Source organism: Archocentrus centrarchus, chromosome 24 (assembly GCF_007364275.1).
Source record: "Archocentrus centrarchus isolate MPI-CPG fArcCen1 chromosome 24, fArcCen1, whole genome shotgun sequence".
NCBI classification, from domain to species: domain Eukaryota; kingdom Metazoa; phylum Chordata; class Actinopteri; order Cichliformes; family Cichlidae; genus Archocentrus; species Archocentrus centrarchus.
This window is the reverse complement of record NC_044369.1, coordinates 24,029,597-24,051,788: the sequence shown is the minus strand read 5'-3', so window position 1 is coordinate 24,051,788 and position 22,192 is coordinate 24,029,597. Positions and strand designations below refer to the sequence as shown.

The following is a 22,192-nucleotide window of genomic DNA, read 5'->3' as shown; positions in this document are numbered from 1 at the left end:
TTAAGGAATGGCTGCAAAGCAATAAATACATCTGAGTTGCTGTCATCACAACTGCATCCTCAGGGTCAAATAAAATTAGAGAAGTTACACTCAAAGCAAAAATAAAAGATGTTGACCCTGTTCATTTGGGTGAGGAACAAACAAGATGAGCTGGCCTTCGCATAGCTTTCTAATGCATCTAATGCATAAGCTCTGAATTGACTACAATAGAAATTTACTAGATGATGTATGTTTACAAGGATACAAGGGAAGGCCAGGAAAACCAGAAAAGTGAGTTTTTTGTTTTTTTTTATGTTTCAATACCCTGATTTTGATCCATTACTAAGAGAAAATGGCAAACTTGCTCCATTTCTTCTCAGTTGCTCAAGTTAGGCCAGTTGAGAAATGTGTCTTCAAGGACTAAATTAGATTTTGTGGCAATATGATGAAGCCTCATCACCAAATATGAATTTCTGTTTAATGTGAATTTCTGTCTTTGTGCAGTAGATTGCAAGATTTGCGACTTTTGACGCTTTGTCACAAAGAGACTGAATGTAACTGCCAAATTAACCCCATTCGACTGCAAACTGATAGTAGACTGATTTTGTCTAATTGCTAATTTAATCACTTTGAAGACAACGACTGACTGCAAGCGGTCGCAGACCTGGTCCCCACCTTCAAATCAACATTGTTACTTTTGCTGTCTCGTTCCCAAGTTCATTATGCATTCATCCATTTTCTTCATGTGGGGGGAAGCCACGCAGCGGCATCCAGGCTGGATTCAAACCCAGGACCTTCTTGATGTGAGGTGAAGGTGCTAATCACCGCACCACTGTGTGGCCCCCATTGTACATGGTCACAATAATTTTTTTGGTTGTGCTGCAGACTGCAATCACTGTTTTCCTTAGTGTGACTTGCATAAAGTGGACCATATGTTAAAATGCAATAAAAGAAATGCTTTGCAGATATGAAAATTTATACACTCTCCTGGACACTGGATAATTTATATGTATTAGTAATACCTTGAATATGTATTTCTTTTCCTAACAAATTATTTAATACATTTAGATTACAGTCTTTGTTGTTTCAAGGGCATTAAACTGAGGTAAGTGCATCCTTTAAATGGTCATTCAGCAAGACTGCAGATCCAACTCTTCCTGTGCGTTGAACTCTTTTACACTCTGGAGAGTTTTCTGTCAATTCTTTAAAAGTAAAAATGTCAGAGGTAATTGCCTTTTTAAAATGCCTACCTGATGAAAATCATCAGTTTCGTCTGATGGAGACTAAACGCCCCTTGGCCTGCTTCTCGAAGAACTATATCTGCCATATGAGTGCCCTTCAGATGCACCACAGGGTTCTTTTGTTGAGAGCTGTTTAATGGTTAAAATTAATGTCTGTAAGCTATCAACCGGTGCAATTTTGCCATTTTTTTTTCTTGTTTTTGCTTGAAGGGCCAAACTGCTTCCTCCCACAACGATGCAATAAGTGAGTGACCTCACTATGGCAACTGAACAGACTCAATGACATGACTGCCCTCTGGTTAAAATTTATCCCTTCTAATTGCAAAACCAGGTGCTAAGAATTATTTGAAAGGGACAGAACCTTGTAAAAGCCTATGTGTGAGCTGTCAGTAGGAATCAGATATACAGTATAGCTTATTATCAGGTCTATCCATGCCTGGTTTAAATCCAGTCAGAACACACAGACTGACCTCTGATGTGAGATGAAAATGGAATCATATATCCAGTGCTCCTTGTTTCTGATTAAGTGAAGCCCTCTAAGTGCCATAGAGTGGAGAGCTTTTATTGTATACTGCAACCTGTGATGACACTGCTGACTGAGAAAAACAGTAAGAACAGGGAAGGAAGCAAGAACAATAGAGTGACAGAATAAAACTAATTCACCGTATTTTTTGATCCACATACTGCTAAACTGGCCTTGTAAATGGTAGGATGGAAGGTTATTGTATGTACTTGCTGGTGTAATTGAGTACTGAGTGGAGATGCTGTCGGCCAGTGACAAATAACTTGTATTTTTGTGGCCTTTCAAAGCCATACAACACACTGCACAAGCATTTGTTGAGAGTAGCGACGAAAGAAACTGATGAGAAGCTTCCTATTGATCTTGCCCACCGTTAGGTAAACAAACACAACATGATCCGCAACTCCTTGTGGCCACGTACATAAACTAAAGCTCACTAGGTATTTGTACAAAACAGGACACATGGAAAAAGATTATGGAAGTCTGCCCACAAACACACAAATGCAGCAATGACAGAAAGCACACTCACCCTACCATCTGCAGGGCAGCCAAGTATGCTTAAGATCTTAAACAGTTGTGGGAATCAAATTAAGACCTTAATAGCCGTAACAGCTGCAAGAGGAGTGAATACAGACTGTACAATTTTGGTGAAGTAACAATCTGAATGATAAATATTCATTTAAACTTCATTAAGTGAGATTTTAAGCCTTATTATAACAGCAAACAAATATTAGCTATGTGAAATTATAGTGGAGTAACAACATCTTTAGCAAAGAGTTAAGCCAACCTCCCTTTGTGTGTGTGTTTGCTCCATGTGTTAGTAGCAGGTCTGGTCACATATGCATATTAGTGCATGTGAACCCATTCCTTTGCTGGCCTTCCTCAACTTTATAACCAAATGTGACACTATAAGCAAGATGCCAGAGTGCAGTCCTGAGCATTCGGCTAGTTGGTAATTTATGCACACACATTTCATTGAGGCTCTTTACTGCTGTTTTGCAGCTTGGTGAAACAGCGAGCAGAGGAGAGCAGCAAAATAGCAGCAGCTGTCTTGCTGTTGCATATTTTGTTTATATATTTTATATGTGTGTGTTTGTGTATGTGTATGTGTGCGTGTGATAAGAGACTGTTGAAATTATGTAAAATTAACATGAATACTCAAAAATACTGTCGGCCCCTCAGTCTCCTGGCAGTAGAATCTTTAGGTGGCCAAATTCCCTGGAAGCACAAGTTCTAGAACACATATTTACCAGGTCTCAGTGAATCTCAGTGGGGTGCTTTGGAGCCTAAGTGACTTTATTCACCATATCAGTTCAAAAGCAAATGGCTATGTAAGAACCAGGAATAAGAAATGCTAAAATCATAATAAATACAAACCACTGAGAACACTGTCACTTTCTGTGACAGTATTCTCAGCACTGAAAGCACTACAGTTGGACATTCCTTTATGACCGTAGGGGTTTCTGACTAATATTCCACTCAACTCGATAACATGTTAGCTTTTATATGCTATATGAAATGGAAATAACATTGAAAGCTGAGTTACTAGAGTTACTAATCAGATGAGTTATTACATGCATAATAACTATTGACCCATTTTATCCATCCCAAAGGCCTGACTGTTTGTAAGTGAAAGACCTTTCAGATGTTATTTTTGCTGGGTGGTCATAAAATGAAAAGACAAATTACAAATTACTAGTATATTGGCTATGTCACATTTTACCTCAAATATGCAGCATGGTCTTCTTCATCTCAAGAACAGTGAAAAAAAATTTTCAGGTTGAAAAACAATGAAGCATTCTTTACATATGAGATGCAATATATATGATCAGTCCATGTGCAATAACTGACACCACTGTGCTTTGTGGACTTTAAATAACCAGCCAGTTTCTTTCACCAGGTGTTCAAGATTTTACCTATACTGCTGATTGTAACTGACATGTTTATTAGTGCATGCAAGAGCATAAACATTTGTCCTGCCAACCTCAAGGAAATGGCTACTGTTATTTTACAAGGCCTAAAACAACAAAAAAAAGCTTCTCTTCCCAACTGGGTGAGTTTCTGACCCCTTTGGTCAAAATTTTTTTTTTTGGCAAAAGTAGGTAAGCTTCACAATCACTTAAAAATCCAGATTTTACATGTTGCAGCAGCCACAAATGTTGTCTGGGGGCTTTTGCCCCCCTGCTAGGGTCTCCCAAGGCAAATTGTTTCTGGGTGAGGGTACAGACTCCCAGAGAGGGGCTTGACTCCATTCCATCCAGTCTAGAGTTACTCTTGATGAAAGGCAGCAGGCTGGGGTGGATATCCTTGTACCCCCCTGGCTTGCTGCCTGTAGTTTTTAACAGTGGATGAGAGTTGTTTCCCTGCGCCTTCGGGCCGGGGAATGGTCCTGACTGTCGTTTCCACTGAATGAATAGTTCAGAGTACCTAGCCTTCTGGGAGAGAAACGGCCTGATCTGACCTGATTTGAACCTGAGTGGTGTTCTGTTATTGGACTTCTGTGCAATCATAGTTTTTTCATAATGATGTTCTAACATACAGATGTCCATAATTTGCAGGTTGATGATTGATTTTTTTTTAATCAGTAATTGAAGAGAAGACCTGAGCTGTCAACTGATCACCACCTGGAAGCGAGTTGGATCAGAGGATGCTGGACAGACCTGGGGCACCTAAACGTATAGTGAGGGTGTGTTGGGAATGCCTGGCAGAGGCTCCAGTCCACTAGATCTTGAACACCCGCCAAACTTCGACAGCATTCTGAGGGAGGGTGAGGACATTGAGTCTGTATGGGCCATGTTCCATTGTCCCATTATTTAGGCTGCCGCAAAGAGCTCAGACTGCAAGGCAGATGGTGCTGGGCAGAGCAATTCTGGGAAACTGTCAGCGACTCAGGAGAGGAAAGGGGTGCTCTACTCACAGAGCATATTGCAGGTGGGGTGCTGCTGACTTCACTTGAGGATATAGTTAGGTGGTGCAGGGAATACTTCAAGGACCTCCTTAATCCCACTGATACACCTTCTGTAGTGGAAGCAGCATCTGGGAATGAGGGGGACGACTCGCCCATTACTCGGGATGAGGTCACTGAGGTAATCCTTGGTGGCATGGCCCCTGGGGTAGATGAGATTTGCCCTGAGTTCCCGAAGACTCTGGGTGTTATAGGGCTGTCTTGGTTGACATGCCTCTGGAGTTTGCCCATCCAGTCTACATGTGTTTTGTGGACCTGGAGAAAGCATTTGACTATCCTGTAGCGCAGGGGTGCCCACACTTTTTCAGCTCGTGAGCTACACGCAAAGCTAGCATGGTTAAATGCGCGTGCGTAGGGTGGTAACGAAACGGATGGATGACAGTCATCAATCATCTTCTACTTCGTTTAATGCCATGCAATCTACATTTTCCCCCCAACTCCACTGGGGGTGCCATGCGATCTACCTGCACGCCTCTTGCAATCGACCAGTGGATCTCGATCCACATATCGGGCACCCCTGCTGTAGCGGCTGCTGCAGGAAAATAGGGTGCCTGGCCCATTATTATTATGGGCCAATTCAGTCCCTGTATAACTGCTGTGAGAGCCTGGTCCACAATAAGTCAGACTCACTTCCGATCAGTGTTGCTGCCCTTTGTCACTGATTCTGCTCATAATTTTTATGGACAGAATTTCATATTTGTAGCCAAGTGGTGGAAGGGTTCCACCTTATTGCGGATATTGTGGTCCTGTTGGCTTCATCAGGTGATGGCCTCCAACTCGCACTGAAGTGGTTCACAGCTGAATGTGAAGCACTATGAGAAGCACATCCAAGTCTGAGTCCATAGTTCTAAGCCAGAAAAGGTTGGAGTGCCCGCACAAGTCAGGGACAAATTCCTGCCCCAAGTGCAGGAGTTTAAGTATCTCAGGGTCTTGTTCACGAGTGAAGGGAGAAAGTAGAGGGAGATTGACAGATGGATTGGGGCCGCAGCTGCAGTGATGGAGACGCTGCAATGGTCCATCTTGGTGAAGAGCGAGTTGAGCATAAAAGCAAAGTTGTCAATTTACCAGTCTATCGATGTCCCTACCCTCACCTATGGTCACGAGCTTTAGGTAGTAACTGAAAGAACGAGAACGCGGAAATGAGCTTTCTCTAAAGGGTGGCTGGCCTCTCCCTTAGAGTGCAGTCATTTGAGAGGGGCTTAGAGGACAAGCACTACTTCTCCACTTCAAAAGGACCCAGTTAGGTGGTTTAAGCATCTGACTAATACCTCCTGGGTGCCTCTAAGATGAGGTGTTCTGGGCATGGCTTACTGGGAAGAGGCCCCAGCATAGACCCAGGATATGCTGGAGAAATTATTTCTCTTGACTGGCCTGGGAATGGCTCGGTGTTCCCCTGGATACGCTGGAGGAGGTGGCTGGGGAGAGTGATGTATGGGTTTCTCTGCTTAGGCTGCCAGTCCCAGATAAGCAGAAGAAAATAGATGAATGGGTGAATTCTCCTTACTAGCAGGAGTATTATCATTATGAAAATTCACTGAATACAAATTGGGAAAAAGCTACGAATGTCGTTTTGTCAAAAGACTGAACAAGTGGTGCTGATATAGCTACATATTATACTTTGCCACTGAGAAATCTGCAAAATAAACAATGCATTAATTGTATCGTGATTGCCAAATTCCAAAGTGTCAGAGATTGCCAGTAGATGCAGCTAACCTATCAGTATGAGATATTATAGCATTGTGAGTAAATACACCTATGGCATGGTTGAAAAAAATTATATGTGACCTCCTTCTGGAACTATTGATATTCAGTAACCTTGACCTTGAGGGTCAAGGTCACCAAAAAGTCATCTGAGATTTGTAGTACCGTATTTTCCGGAGTATAAGTCGCACTTTTTTTCATAGTTTGGCTGGGGGTGCGACCTATACTCCGGAGCGACGTATATGTGACATTTATAACACATGAACCAAAATACTCCAGCCACTTGACATCTCCGTGAACTGCAGCTTTAAGGCAGTCTTGCGTAACCTGTGGGCGCAGTGGATGATGGACGGAGAGCACAGCTTAACGGCAACTGGGAGAATGCACCACCCAACTTTCCTGGAAGTCATTGGATGGATCAAGAAAACATGGGCTTCAGTGACAAACCATCCTGTTGGGATTCAGAAAGGCTGGAATAATTGGAACTGCAGCTGACGACGAGTCTGACTAACGCGACACAGAAGAGGAAGCGGCGCTTCGTCTACAGAGTGTACGGAATTGTTTAGAAGTGACACCGAGGATGAAGAATTCAATGGATTGATGGTTTGGTTAACTTGTTAGTATGTTCTTTATGCTATGGTTATCTGAATAACTTAATGTTACGTTAACATACCGAACACGTGTTCGTTGTGCGTCATGTAGCTGAATGTGTTACGTTAGCATAACGTAGGCGTAACCGTGTTCGTCCTGTTCTTTAATCCATTATTATTTTAAATTGCCGTTCAAGATGGAATTTCTGCTCTGGGTCTCGGATTCTATCAACCCCCCCCCCCCCCCCCAAAAAAAGTGCGACTTATAGTCCAGTGCGACCTATATATGTTTTTTTCTTCTTTATTATGCATTTTTTGGCTGGTGCGACCTATACTCCGGAGCGACGTATAGTCCGAAAAATACGGTAGCTACAATTTGAAAATCTCAGGTGATATCTTTGTAGAGTTATTACATTCACAAAATTTTCAGAGAACTTGACCTTGACCCTGCAGTCAAGGTTGCCGAGATTCAAACTTATCTGAGATTTTTAATATCTTCAACCTTTGTATCAATTTGAAAATCCTACATTGCCTTGTTCTTGAGTTATTGTGTTCACAAAGTTGGGTGTACATGCCGCCTGTCGCCCGCCGGGCATGGTGACAACAATACCCCATCAGCTTCTTCAGGCTGAGGGGTAAAAACTATGTTAAGAGAGACACACACCTAAGATGGACTAGAGAAAAAATAAATCTCAAACCTGCAAAAAGAAAAACGTCTTCTTGCTCAAAACCCTACAGCTCAGGCTATGTGTTCGAGGTATTGATTGGGTGATTTGTATGTGTTACTGGCGCTGTTGAAATGTGTCTAGGAACATGTATTGATGGATGTGTCTGTGGCTGGGCTCAGCCTGTGAGGGCTATAGGGTGGATACTGGGAACGCTCTGACAGCCTCAAGGTTACCCGCCTGGCACCAAAACAGATGGATGCCCCTCATCGTAACTGTCTCTAATGTGCTCAACTCAATCATTCCCTCTCTCTCTCTTTCCATGCAACATCTCTCTCATTCACTCATGGAGGCAGCTTGCAGAAACCCGAGTTGCACTGTGTATCCAGAGCCAGCAGTCAAAATCATGATTTTATTTGTCATACTGGGAGAAATTCAACATCTTATCCTGGGTGCAACAACTAAGAAAAAAAGGTTACCGAGGTAAATGTTGGGTCATTTTGTGTTAAAAGCAAAGCTTCACAGAGAAACAAGTGTACTTACTTTTATTTAGGAATATTAATCTGTGCATTATGTAGTTTAGAATCAAGTGTGAAAGCAGTTGAAAACAGCTGCATTCAGTACATGTGGCTAAACACAAACATGTACTGAATGCTCATATCTGATTAATTCCTGATGAAGAACTACTTGAGGTCAGGAAAACAAACCAAAAACACAGCACTGACATATTATTACATATATGGCTAGTGTGCTAAACATTTTCTAGCTCCTTGCCAGGACTGCAAGTTCCACCCACAGCACCACTGAGCCACATTCATCCATCCATCCATCCATCCATCCATCCATCCATCCATCCATCCATCCATTTTCTTTTGCTTATCCGGCACCGGGTCATGGGGGCAGTAGCCTAGCCACCTCCTCCAGCTCATCTGGGGGGGGGGGGGGGCCCAGGCCAGACGACAGATATAATTTTTCCAGCGTGTCCGGGGTCTGCCCCAGGGCCTCCTCCCGGTAGGACATGCCCGGAACACGTCTCCCACAAGGCATCCAGGAGGCATACTAATCAGACACCCGAACCACCTCAACTGGCTCCTTTCGATGTGGAGGATTAGTGGCTCTACTTTGAGTCCCTCCCGAATGGCTGCACTCCTCACCATGAGGAAGCTCATTTTTGCTGCTTGTATTCGCGATGAGCCACATCTTTACCCTAATTTTGTAATGCATGAAAGCTATTGTTTTACTAGAAGATTTACTGTTGAGTTCAGTTTTGCTCAGATTTTTAATTGTAACATGGAGGCTACTGAAGTCAACAGTTGCAGTTTCATGCGGCAGAAGCCAACAAATTCATGAACCGTTGGGTTTTTCTAGATTGAGGACTTCTGTGCAGAGGAACGTATGAGACATGAATTAAATTAGATTTATTTCAGAATGTCAGAGGCTACTTTCAACTACATCTGCTATTCTGACTTGAATGTTCAGACTGAGCTCACATAGCACAATATTAGACCTGTATTTGATTTAGGAGAACATATTGAAGTGGCTGGAATGTGTGTTAAAAGAGGGTATGTGATCCATGATGTAAAAAAATTCCAGCAGACGTAAGTCGCATATGAGCAAAAGTAATCAGGTTTGGGCCAGTCTGGATGCAGTCTGTGTGCTCCATTTCATACTATTTTTGCTGACATAGCAAAAAAAAAAAAAAAAAAAAAAAGTGACAGTGACTTTTAGCGGTATAAACAATGTACAACTTAAAAAAAATAAAAAAGAAGTTCCGGAGGCCACCTTTAATGAGACCTAAGTTATGTGCCATGAAACTGGTGAAACAACGAGCTGAAACAGCTAAATTGCACAGCTGAGCTGAGGGAAACTGCACAATCAGGTGACACTTTGTAGGTCTGTCATCACAAGCATCACCTTTCACATGACATTTTATGATAATTCTGCAAGAACCCCCCCCAAAAAAAAATGAATGGCTCAGAAATACAGCAATACATGCACATGTGAAAAAAAAAAAAAATGATGCAAAAAATATGGAAAAGTGCACGTTTCTTAAACGCATCCATTTACTGACACTCATGACGATGAACATCTCCCACTGTTCTCCTCCATCTTTTTATCCATTCTCTTTCTTCTGGCCCTGGGGCATTTAGGCTCCACAGCATCGCATATATCCAATTATACCACGGCTCTGAGCACGGTAGTGACACATCGATTGACACAAGTGACATCCAGTCTTATCACAGTGACATGATGCAGTGCTGGGCAAGCATCATTAGCCTGATCAGCCAATAGCAGGGCAGCTCGTTAGACCTCCTCAGGGGCTGGACATGCAGTTCTGGTTCTAATACAGATATTATAAGACAAAGAAGTGGAGTGATAAAGTGATGGAGGCAGAAAAGGAGATTATAAACCTTGAAGGAACAACTTTATGTTTGTGCACTCTTGTGTATTTATGTGTTTCAAGCAATTCCGCTGGGCTGATGCTGGGCAATTACTTTTTCCTCGAGCTGCGGCTACACAACAACAGCTTCCTCAAAGCAGCATCCCGCCACCATCTAAACATGTCGCCCTGTGATGATACTGCAGGCAGCTGTTTGAGTTTTTAACCCACCTGATTATGTGGTTTCTGAATCATGTGATCATTTCTAGCTACAATGATTGCCTCAACTACTAAGAGATTTTTTTCAAAGTGTGCTTTCGGGATAGGTTGTGCCCTGAGGACAAATCGTTCTCTGTGGAGCTCTTTTGGCCCATTTTTGATCTACCTGCGGTATTTATAGGCAAGTGTTCTTGTATTGCTATGCTCTACTTATAAGCCCTCTTTTACCCAAATGTACTGACAAACTTTGCATGAAAACACAGGCTTCCGCGAGATGAAGATGAAAGAAGGCATTTCGCATTCACTCCCACCTTTCCGATTCATCTTTATTTTGACTGCATTTGCTGGCTGAAAAAAGCTGTCCACGTGTTATGATCTAAAGGCGCTGTGCCCAGCTGAAACCAAGCCAAGCTCTATGGCTGTCAGAGGGTGCTGTACAACAAACCCTGCTCCACACCTGTTGGCCAGGCCCCGCCAGCTCGTGCTACTCAATCCTATTTACAGAGGGAGGCAGAATAAATTATTAAATGCTCCAATGAAAATCTCTTCAACATTCGCACGGCGCTCTCACATATCTGCCGATGGTATTTCCATGTGTGTACATGGGTGTATGTTGTGCCTTCATCTGTTATTTTCATTCTAAAACCTTCACTTCATCACTGACGTCATATCAAAGTGAAAGGTTGCATTGTGTGGCTGCCCTCCCCCCCCTTTCCCCCCCCTCTGGATTTAATACTGTTGAGCAGATACATCAGTAAGTAGTGGGAAAATGCTGTTGGTATTGTGTATTCTCTACTCACTAGAACATTGTGAACGCAGGCAAATACATCTCACCCCCACCTCTTTTGTCCTTTTCTTTTTTCTTCTTGTTTCTCTGCTAAGCAAGCAGAGGAGAAATGACTATGTGGCACATGCCATGATCATTTTCTTTAAACAGTGAATGAAGTAATAAAGCTGCTTTGTTGTCATTTATGTAAGCAGTTAGCCAGATATGGTTACAACCCTCTGCGCACGCCTTGGAAAAATAAATTAAGGACATTGGCTTAAGCTGGAGCAGAGGGTTTGTAGGAATCGCTGCACCGACAGTGAAATTCATCACTAAATCTATCTATGCAATTACTGATGTAAGCATCACACTGATGAACAGTATTCTGCTGCCTGTCTTCAGCCTCCCGCTCGCTTTTCCACTTCTCCTTTCTGTTTGTTTACCATGCCCCTGACAGTAGAACAATGCAGCGACCTTTGCAGAGATAATTCTATTACGTAAGATGAGTAATTGCTCTGGATGTGGAAGAGGAGTGTCCGATTGCTCTTCTTGCTTGGCCCAAAGCTCTCATGTCCTTGGATTTAAATGAAACTCTGCGGCATTCACAGAACCAGACAAGGAGAGGTCTGCTCCGAAAGCAAAAGAGAGGAGTGGAGAGCAGAGCGGAAGAAGGGGAATGGATGCGAGACGACTAGGAGATGGAAATGAGCATGACAAAAGCAGTGAGCCAGAACCAAGCAGGATAAAAAAAAAAAAATGCTAAAAAAAAGGGTCCACCCCAAACCCCCCCGCCATTTTTTAAGCAGTGCTGGGCACAACATGTACCTACAGATAGTCCAAGTGGCTTTGAAAACAGCCTGCAAGGTGCAAAGAGCCCTGCAAATTTCCTTTGTGTCATGTACCCATAACTGAAGGTCTGCAGTCACAATGTGCAGGTTGTAAGGGTACACAGGAATAAATGGAAGCAAGCATAGATAGGTCTTGCCTGCTGAGGCACTTTTTCTTTTTTTCTTTTCCACCACCTAGCGACCTGTTGGCTACAATGAAGAAGAGGGCACGGAGGCCCAGTGCTCAGAATGGTAAAGTGTGGCTTTATTGGCAGAAGTGTTCACTTCACTTTGTTCAAGTTTCATCATTTGGACAATGGGCAGAGATGAAGTCAGAGAAACAGACAATTAATGATATTTGCTAGCAGCTATCTGATAGAGACAGAGAGACCAAGGGAGAAGCTCCACTCCCACATTGTTAATTAGAAGATCTTTCTCTCTCACTCAGCGCTATGCTTACTGAATATAGATGCCAAGAACGCACATGCATGTACCAGGCAAAGACTTTGTTGAACTAAACGATAAATTTGTTGGCAAAATGCCTGTACTGCAGTCGTAAACTGTACATGCAATACACTGGATAATGCAATGTTCGGAAGATATTATTCTTTCAGTGATCAATAACTATAGCCAGTCAAAGAGCTGCAGGTTTGTACAGCGGGATGTGTAAAGAAAGACAGAACGACGAGAGGCAAAGCAGTGGAGGAAAATAACAGGAAAACTGATTTCATGCTCGGGGGATTGCATCTCATTTTCTCCCAGCACGGAGAGACAGTGTGCGGTCCTGCTCATGGATTTACTGCCACCTGGTGGTGCACGACTACACCATGGGGCTCCTGAAACCTCACAGGAGCAAAGTCTGTTATCAGAGTGGACGCCAAAAGATTGGGTCAATCCAAGAAAAGTAAACTAGACCTTTTAACCTCGGGCAGATGGAGTCATGTGCACTTGTGCAGTACAAACACAGTTCCAATGCACTGAAGTATTCCCATACGGGCGTGCCTGTTTGCCTGACTTTGTCTCTTTATCCCCTTTTCACCTCTCTTCTTTATTCTCTTCTTTATCTATTTCCTCACTTCTGCCATAAGAAATACGGAGAAACTGCTTAAAAGAGTTGCACAAAGAAAGAAAATCAACTACGAAATTCCCATTAAGACTAATGCCGCGCAGTTAAAAATACTATTACACGCTTGGACAGCCTAGTCGATATTAGTGCACATCTATTTCCAAAACCAGAAGCAGGTGAACTTAAACCTGCAGAGTCACAAATATGCAAAACATGTCACTATCTAGGCTCCTGTGTCTCAAGAAGAATTATGTCTTTGTCTATATGAAATCAATGAAACCTCCCTCTATGTCATCCCAGGCGGCACCGGGGGGGGGGGGGGGATTAATGAGGGCTTCTCATCACTAATTAACACATAAACTCACAGTTCCCATCACCGAGTGAGAGCTGAGGTCGGCTATTTGCCCCTGTGTGGAAAAGACTGCGTCAGAGGATCATGAAAAAGAGGGAAGTGAGAAGGAGGAAAAAAAGAGAGAGAAAAAAATTTGGATTTGAGAGATATAAAGTCATACACAGCGGCCGAGCCTAACATCAGAAAGGTCTGGATGATTAGGGGATGCCAGCGCTCACAGATAGCAGCTCTCCTAACAGCTTCCACCACCTCATTAGTCTGGCCCAGCAGCACTATGCCCCCACTATTAAACGCTAAATGAAAGACCGCCAACCGTGATTACTGAGGGGAAGTCCCTTGTCGTCATGGGGATAAGAGATCCCTTTTCTCTCTCACTCTCAGACACACTACACACACACACACACACACACACACACACACACACACACACATATCATCTTTAGCGAAAGCTATTTGAAGGATGCTTATGAAAAAGCAATTGAGGCAGAAGTGGATATTTTACACATCATCAGTTGCGCCCGCTAACTCCCAAGCCCAAAACGTGAAAGCTCGGTACATCAAGCAAACCTGTTACGTCAACGTACCTGCAACGCAGCCAAAAAAAAATTCCCTTAACAATTGCGGGCATCTCTTGGTTGCTTCATTTAAAGATCACATCACACTTTCAGCACCAGATTCATGCGGCATTTTAACAAAGGCTTAATAAGCACAAACGGACCCGCCTCGGAGTCCTTGAGTCAAGGATACGATCCTTAGTGCTGCATACAGGATGGCGTGATTCCATGGGTGTAGCCAGTTAAGCATGGAAGTGTGTCTTAGCCATGTGTGAAATTATGGCATGATATTACAATAATGTGCACGAGAATAACATGTATGTACAGTGGTATAGGTAATGTACTGTAAGTTTAAAATGGCAATTTTGTGCAGTTGTGTGGTGTTCTGTGCACCTCATGCCACATGCGTTAAAGGAGGCTTCCATCAACTTAGTACTGCACTTCCTCCTGATTACAGCAGTATTTTGCGTACTCAAAAACAACTGAAGCCGTTTGAGTTTCATCTAAGCCCTTAACACTCTTCTTAAAAATTTGTAGTCTTTAAACTGGAAATTATGTCAATCAGCTTTCCTTCAAAGCCCAGAAGACACTGTACAAGAGTCTTTAAAGGCTTTCTTCTTTATGCCGTAAGTTTTAAAGTCTCTGGAGTGCTCCTTTTGATGCACATGTAAGGCAAGTACAGAAAAAATCTTAAACCCAGCAGTACTCACGGTCGTTGCAGTGGGTCCCCGTGTAAGACGTCAATGAGCAGTCACAAGTGAAGTTCTCCCACTGCTGGATGCACACGCCCATGTTAGCGCACGAATCCTCCTGGCAGGTGGTACTGGGGCCTGAAAAAAGGTGAAAGAGAGGAGAGAAAAGAGAGAGAGAGAGATACCACAGGCGCACAGTCAAACAACAAAAAGAACTACTGCAAAGTCTAAACAATGCAGGACCCATGCAGAAGAAATGCACTCTAGAAAGACAGGTTTACACCATGTGGGCCTAGAAGAAAAAACAAGGAGCAAACAGTGCCGCCACAGGAAGCCTGACTCGCAGTACAAATACAGTTGAAAAGCTGTCTGATGAATCCTACTTCATGCTGGGCAAAGCTGCAATAGCACTGGGAAGCCAATGCAGAGGTGCCAGGTTTTCACAGCGTCAACTGCACGCTCTTTAAACAAGGGGAACATCAGCATATCCTCTCAGTTAATTACTGGGAAAAGTGCTGTAGATGACACTGGTTTTCAGTGTGTGCGATGCACTCTAATCGGCATTCAAGACATGTTACTGCAAATGAGTTGGACCCCATCTAGGCTAATGTGATGACACTGTCAACATCCCTTAATTTCCTTCTCTTTGATAGTGTGTGCAGGTGGACGTGCATGCAACTTTCACCATTCCAACATGTTTCCAAATAGTTTTATCAGAGTAAAACTTGCTGCATTCCCTCTATAAACAAGCAAGACAAGACATAAACCTTCTAACAGACGGCTCATTTAACAATACCCATTAAAAAAACATGGCATAAAAAGTGGCCCTGGTCATTCCCCTGACAGATATTTGTGAGCGAATACACGGCGAACACTGGATACACTAGACAGACGGAATTCATGAAGAGGAAACGTAAAGAGTACTTGAGAACACGTAGTGCATATCCTCGTGTATGCACTTCAGTCAGACAGGAGTTGAGGAGGGTATTCAAAGTCAAACTGGATGTGTGTTTGCTATTCCTCGACACACCACACATAGCTCTTACTTTTGAATACTTTTACTGAGAGGGAATGCAGATAAGGACAAGCGCACAGCATAGATAACGAGATAAACAATCTCCCCGTGAGAGTCTAGACAGACAAAGGGGAAAAACCTTGACAGCAAACCTTCTGATAACCATAGAGGAAACAAACAAAAGTAAATAAAGCAAAATTAAATTAACAGTCCAAATATATGGCAGACAAATGCAAGTAAACAGTGTTTAAGAGCAATTGCCTTGTGCAAGACAATGTGAAAAGAAAAAAGACATTTGAAGTGGAAAACAGAGCAAGTTTGCCAGCTGAAAGTGCATTTACTGTGTAATGGACGGTAACGGTGGTCAACCAGGCAACCGAGACACTGCGTGCACACCAGCAGTTCATCAATGCTAATCAGAGACATTGGTGCTTATTTGATAGCAGTGGAGGATTTTGCTGAATTCTAGTGCTTCCTCTCTGGAAAGAAAAAAAAAATCCCACTCATCTGGGTAAAGCAGCAGATATGATGGATTTTTATTAAAAAGATGGAGACAGAAAGAGAGAGGCCTGATCCATCAGCACCACACTGACGGTGTTTAGATGTGCAGTGACAGCCTCTTTCTACTGTCTATACCAGACTGCGATGTGTCACAACTGGCATTTTTATTCAAGAACACAGTACTCCCACAATCTGTCTGCCTCTGCTTTTAGCTAGACTTTTAGACTGTCTGCATGAGGGCCACATCATTTAGCGGACCTCATCTGCTTAGTCTCTGTAATCATACGTGCGCTCAAAGTCTTTGCAACTTCATCAAATTTGTTTCTGCAGCCAGCTTAGAGGTTGGAAGGAAAAAGTGTTTGCCAGTTTCTGCCACATTCATACACATTTCTGGTTTGATGTGCTAGAATCTAAACCTGCTTGGTTACAATCACACTGCTGCAGTACTGTGGTATAAAAAAAAATATGAAATAATTTCACACTTTTGTTGGTTGATTACTCTTCTTTTTTTCCTGCCAGTAGTCTCTGTCTGAGATTTTTTTTTTTTTTTTTTCAGAGAGCAAGCCACCTCTGCAGCACAAAGGGGTCCTTATTGCCATGGTGACACCCACGATGCATTGCACACAGCAGACTTTCAGGCAAGCAGGCCTCCGTGAGGCGGAGTTTAACCCTCTACCTTGCAGGTCGGCTTTGGTGAAACCAACTTTGTTAGCGCAGAAAGAAAATAACAAACAGAACAGAACAGAGCAGAGCGGAAAACAAGAGTAAAGGTTAGTGAGGGAGCAGCATCGTTAGTGTCCTTAAAACTTGTACAAGTTTGTCACTTAACGAGAATGTCGCTGACTTTTTAGTGAGGGCTGCGCTGCTCCAAAAAAACAAAAAAAAACCACCCCCAAAAAAGACATTTTTTTAATTCAAGTATGCTTTTGGTGTTGAATTATATGAGTTCATGAGAACTGCAGTGTTTGTTATCTTAAGCTTCTGCTGCCCTCTAGAGGAAATGTATCAAAAACCTTTCTATATGCATGACTTACAGTATCACTTGCATTTTAATAAAATTTAATTTTGTCTGAAAAGGAGTTATTTAAATATAATTTATTAAGCACTAAGTATCACCCAGCATCTCTACCTTTACAGTTTGGTAAAATATTAAATGTAGACAGATATGGCTCAAACATAACATTCACATAGGAATAAGAGACAAAAGAGACAAAGTTGTGGATGGTTTTGCTGTAAAAATACTACCTCGGCAACACTGTATTTATATTCTGTAGGAGCAACAAGTTAGTTAGCCTTAGGATGTGAATTTTAGGAGGAAAGGAACTCAGTTTAAGCATCTTTAAATGTGTAAAATTTGGGCAAACAAACATGTTGCTTGACTTGTTACTGAGGTTTTGGCACATTCAGTTATCATTAAATATACGAATGCAACACAAAAACTCAACAAGCCAGAATCAGATAAACAAGGTGACAAATTCTATTCCAAGTATTCTCCTATAATGTGAAAAATACCTGGCAAAGGAAAGGAAGATGAGGATTAACAGTGCCAGCAAATGGCTTTAGGGGCTACAGAAGAGCCCTCTAATTAGCCTAATAAATCTCACACAGCAGGTCGTGATTCAGCTACGCTATAGGCCATCTGTACCTTCACAGCCACGCTCAATCTGCCCACTGCGGAAAAGGGCGTCACTGATGAGGTCTGGCAGACGCCCATTGAGGTCAACCGAGGCCAAGCACCCCTGGAAGCCCTCCCGAGAAACCACCAGCTTGGGGAGATTCTGATACATGTTAGGTCCCAACCCTCCAATGAACAGGTCACCTAAAAATTGAGGAAGATAAGCAGTTGTGTCATTATAGTTTATTTTCTTGTCAAGAGTTCAATGAGAAGGGTGATACTACTTGTCACATAGTGTCAGTATGCTGACTTTGTAGCTCAAGCCGGCAACTGTGGCCTGGCCGGGTCCAAAATGTAACAAAATACACTTAAAGTACTTGTACAGCTCACTTTTTAAGGCATATCAACAAGATATTCCAGGAAGTTATTGATCCAGATTAAAAAACAACAACAACAACAAAAATCCTCCAATATGCAGCCAATTGACTCAAAGTAAGGTACTGTATATACAGTACAATGTCAGAAAATTTGGTCTTTCATTCACTTGTTATGTATCTTAGATGAAGAATAATGTTATTTCAAATGAAAATCTAATGAAAAGGTGAGCTCACAGCTTAAATTGAAGCTGTGCATCTTTTTTTTAACACACAGGGTACCTTTGAGGTCCAGGTTCTTGGCTCCGTTCACATTCTGTGTGACTGACTTTGTGTCCACCTTGAGTGTGTGTGTGTTGGAAGCATCTCGGGTAATGACCACATTGTGCCACTGGTTATCATTCAGTGGGTTGTCACTGTTTCCTTTCAGCAGACTGGGCCCATTTCCCAGGTCGAACACATAGTGGATAAATCTGGCAGAGAAGAAGAAGCAGATGAACACATCAGTCTTTGTGTGGGTGTCGGTGTGTGTGCGCGTGCATGTGTGGGTGCAGTATGTCTCTTTTTATCTTGCAAGACGGATTAAATTTTAATGGAAAAAGTCTCACAATCACCTCACGCTGCTCTGACACTAATCGCAGTTAAACTGACAGAGAAAACAATCTGCTTCCCAACACAATCATGTTTATGTGCAAAAGGAGATTTGGGATCAATTGTTTGGACTTCACTGTTAAATTCATATTGCCTTAAGATACCGACTCTACCCGCATCAGCACTGCTATTTAAAATGTATTATCCGTATCTGGACTCCAACTACTGAATAAAACATGAACATGCCTCATCCCACTCACCCTTTAACCAGCTCTACGGCAATAAAGTCGTTCCCATCTCCACTGTTGAAGATGATGAAACCATCGGGCGAGGTGGTTTTGAACTGAAAGAAGAGGTGCATTGTAGTATAGGCCTGCAGAGTAGCCAAGCCCAGGTAGCTGCCCTTAGTCTTGAATGTCACGGGGTCAGCGATGATGAATCGCATGCCGAAGCGAGCGTTGAGTTCACAGAAGTCGATGTCCCCATTCTTGCACATGTCAATGTACTGCATGCCGTTGAACTTTAAGCTCTGGGGGAGAGTCATTGAAAGATGATGTTGTTATTACCTGTAAAGCATACTTTAACTTGGCTGAACACAGACTGTATAATGAGCAAAACTGCCAAGACACAGCAACGTAAGACTTGAGTAGTCATAGCAAATTAATAAACCCTGAAAAACATATTCAAGGAACACAAAATATGACTCAGTTCCATCTGCAGTGATTAATACTTGGTGATCCTCATACAGAATAAAAAAACACATCAACTGACAGCCGATCTGACATTAATTACAGTTGTGAAAAAGAAAGTGCACCCTCTTTAAATTCTAAGGTTTTATATATCAGAACATATCGAAAAATAATCTGGTCCTTAGTGGGTCTTAAATTGAGGTAAATACAACCTCAGATTAACAACAACAACACATGACATATTACACTGTGTCATTATTTATTTAACAAAAACTAAGAACGCACTTACTGCTTCCACTGGAATGAACAATTTCCCTTATCAGTGACTGACGAATTCTCATTCAAGACCTCCCAGAATATTTTTACTCTATGAACGAGCACATCTATAAAAGCTGACGTTTTGGCAGTTTTTTGGTTTGGAGCATTCGGATAGCTGCAATAAACCCAAGAGCTACTCTACAAGCTTCAGCTAGCATGTTAAATGTTAGTACAAGTAGAAGAAGACTGAACAAGTATGGCTTGTTAGGCTCTTCTCTCTAAAAAGATCACAGTAGCATGGCTTAAATGTGCAAAGTTGTATCTGAACAAATCACAAGACTTCTGGAACAATGTCCTCTGGACAGATGAGACCAAAATGAAGATGTCTGGCTATAATGCACAGCACCACATCTGGTGAAATCAAACAGGACATATCAGCACAAACACCTCCTACCAGTTTTTAAGCACAGTGGTAGAGGGATGATGATTTGGGCTTGTTTTGCAGCCACTGAGTATACAAAAAGTATTCTAGAGTTAAATGTGAAGCCATCTGTCTGACTGCTAAAGCTTGGTCCAAATGCAACAGCACAGAAATCCCAGGCACAGCAGCAAATCTCCAACAGAATGGCTGAAAAAGAAAAGAATCAAAGCGTTGCAATGACCCAGTCAAAGTCCAGACCTCAACCTAATTGAAATGCTGTGGCGGGACCTTAAGAGAGCCCTGCATAAGCGAATGCCTGCAAACCTCAACGAACTGAAGCAACGTTGTAAAGAAGAGTGGGCCAAATTTCCCCCACAATGATGCGAGAGACTGATAGTCATACAGAGAAGGATTAGTTCAAGTTATTGCTACTAAAAGTGGTTCTACAGGCTGCTGAATGATGAGGTGTACATTTTGTATTTTGGCTTGATTTTTGTCAAATAAATAATGACACAATAATGTATATGTCATGTGCTGTTGATCTGAGGTTGTGATATTTTAAGACTTGGTAAGGGCTAGATTTTTTTTCCTGATAAGTAAAACCTTAGAACTGACAGAGGGTGTACTTTTTTTTACATGACTGTAAGTTAGACTCAGCAGAAAAGGAGGAGCTGGGTGGTTGCGGGTTGCAAAGTGGCTTGCAGCCAGGCTAAAGCATTGTAAATAATGTGTCAGCTAGATCAGCTGTAATCAGATGTATTCTAGTCGAGCTCTTAATACCTGAAGATGACCAATAAAGGGTGAAGGAGCAGATGAAACAAAGCGTCTCTCAGTCAAGATTCCTGTCTCCACATTGTTGAACTCTAGACGGGTGTGGTCACCCGCCATCTGACCTGGAAGGGAAGAGGAATGAAAAGAAGCAAAGGAATGAGGTAGCAGCAGGAAAGGAAAGGAGACACCTATAGTTCACGCTTAACCTTCAACAGTGCAGTTTCACTTTTCAAAATATCCTTCCATTGCTAACAATAAAGGGAAAACACAGAAAGCCTGACAAAGTAGCAAATGGTGAAATTACACAGCAATATTACTATTACTGTTATCAGCCCCAAGCTAACCAGTTCCATGGATAATTAATAGCAGTAGAATAAAATGGGAAAAAAAAAAAGCTCATACCCAACACAACTTCCTCTTGGAATATTCGTATTTTACAATGTTTTGGACGAGTAATACTAGAAATAATGCACCCAGCATGCCTTTTTCAGTGACGGAACATAGTATGAAGACAAGAATTATGTCAATGTTACCCAACTTAATTTATATGGAAACTGTTTATGAAATCAAATCCAAAGTGCTACCAGTGAGGAGCAGAAATAACAGCATCCCAACCAACACGGGGAAAAAAAAAAAGGATAAGATCGTGCATATCTCTGATCTCACAGCAAAACAATAAAGAAAACAGATTACAAAAGAGTTACCTTCAGCCATGTCGTCATCCACAGTGAGTTTGAAGTTTTTACCGCGGCGGACCACTCGTACTGAGTGCCACTCATTGTCGTTGAGTTTTTGTCCGGCATAAAGAACCTCAGGGCCCTTGCCTGAAGATGAGGGTCAGTTAGTGAAGGGACAAGGGGAGGTGGCAAATCACACCAAAATCTTTGTTTTCATAAAAAAAAAAGCAATTAGACTTAAAATCAATGATGAAAATAAAGAGGCAATCTTCCTCGTGATATACAGGTTTTAATACACATCCAAACAAAAATCTGATTATTATTATTATTGCAGCTGGCAGCAATGCTGTTACTCATACAAAGACTCAAGCCCAATTTTCTTATTTGTTTCTGTCCCAATTACTCTGTAGCTCAGTGATTCTTAACATTATACCTGGCTACAAACACACTTTAGACACAATGTTCTATTGTGACTTTTAATTGAATGTGTTTAAGTAATTCATAGAACTAACCACAAGAGGGCAATGCAGCCCCATCGAGTTTATGAAGAGGCCAGAGCGGCTTATTCAGAACACTGAATCTGCTACATATCGGGTGTTAAATCCACCAATTTCAATCGGTGGATTTCATTATGCTAAATATATCTGATTATGTGAGCTGAAACGATAATCAAAGTGACACTATATATTATCAGAAATAAATTAATAGCTACCATCTTCAGATTCTTTGCAGAACGGGTGCATATGCAGCAGCAACAATCGAC

General features: G+C 42.1%; 1 protein-coding gene across 2 annotated transcripts in view; it reads right to left on the bottom strand.

Moving 5' to 3' along the window:
* Positions 1 to 22,192, bottom strand: part of nrxn3b (neurexin 3b) — a 310,461-nt gene that overhangs the window by 161,595 nt on the left and 126,674 nt on the right. For both annotated transcript variants that reach the window (XM_030720979.1, XM_030720980.1), the window contains 7 exons: positions 21,457 to 21,576; positions 20,762 to 20,874; positions 18,874 to 19,142; positions 18,305 to 18,495; positions 17,679 to 17,852; positions 16,710 to 16,736; positions 14,536 to 14,655 (listed from right to left, as the gene is read on the bottom strand). In XM_030720979.1, coding sequence (XP_030576839.1) covers positions 14,536 to 14,655; positions 16,710 to 16,736; positions 17,679 to 17,852; positions 18,305 to 18,495; positions 18,874 to 19,142; positions 20,762 to 20,874; positions 21,457 to 21,576 — 1,014 coding nt within the window. The remainder of the gene's footprint in view (positions 1 to 14,535; positions 14,656 to 16,709; positions 16,737 to 17,678; positions 17,853 to 18,304; positions 18,496 to 18,873; positions 19,143 to 20,761; positions 20,875 to 21,456; positions 21,577 to 22,192) is intronic.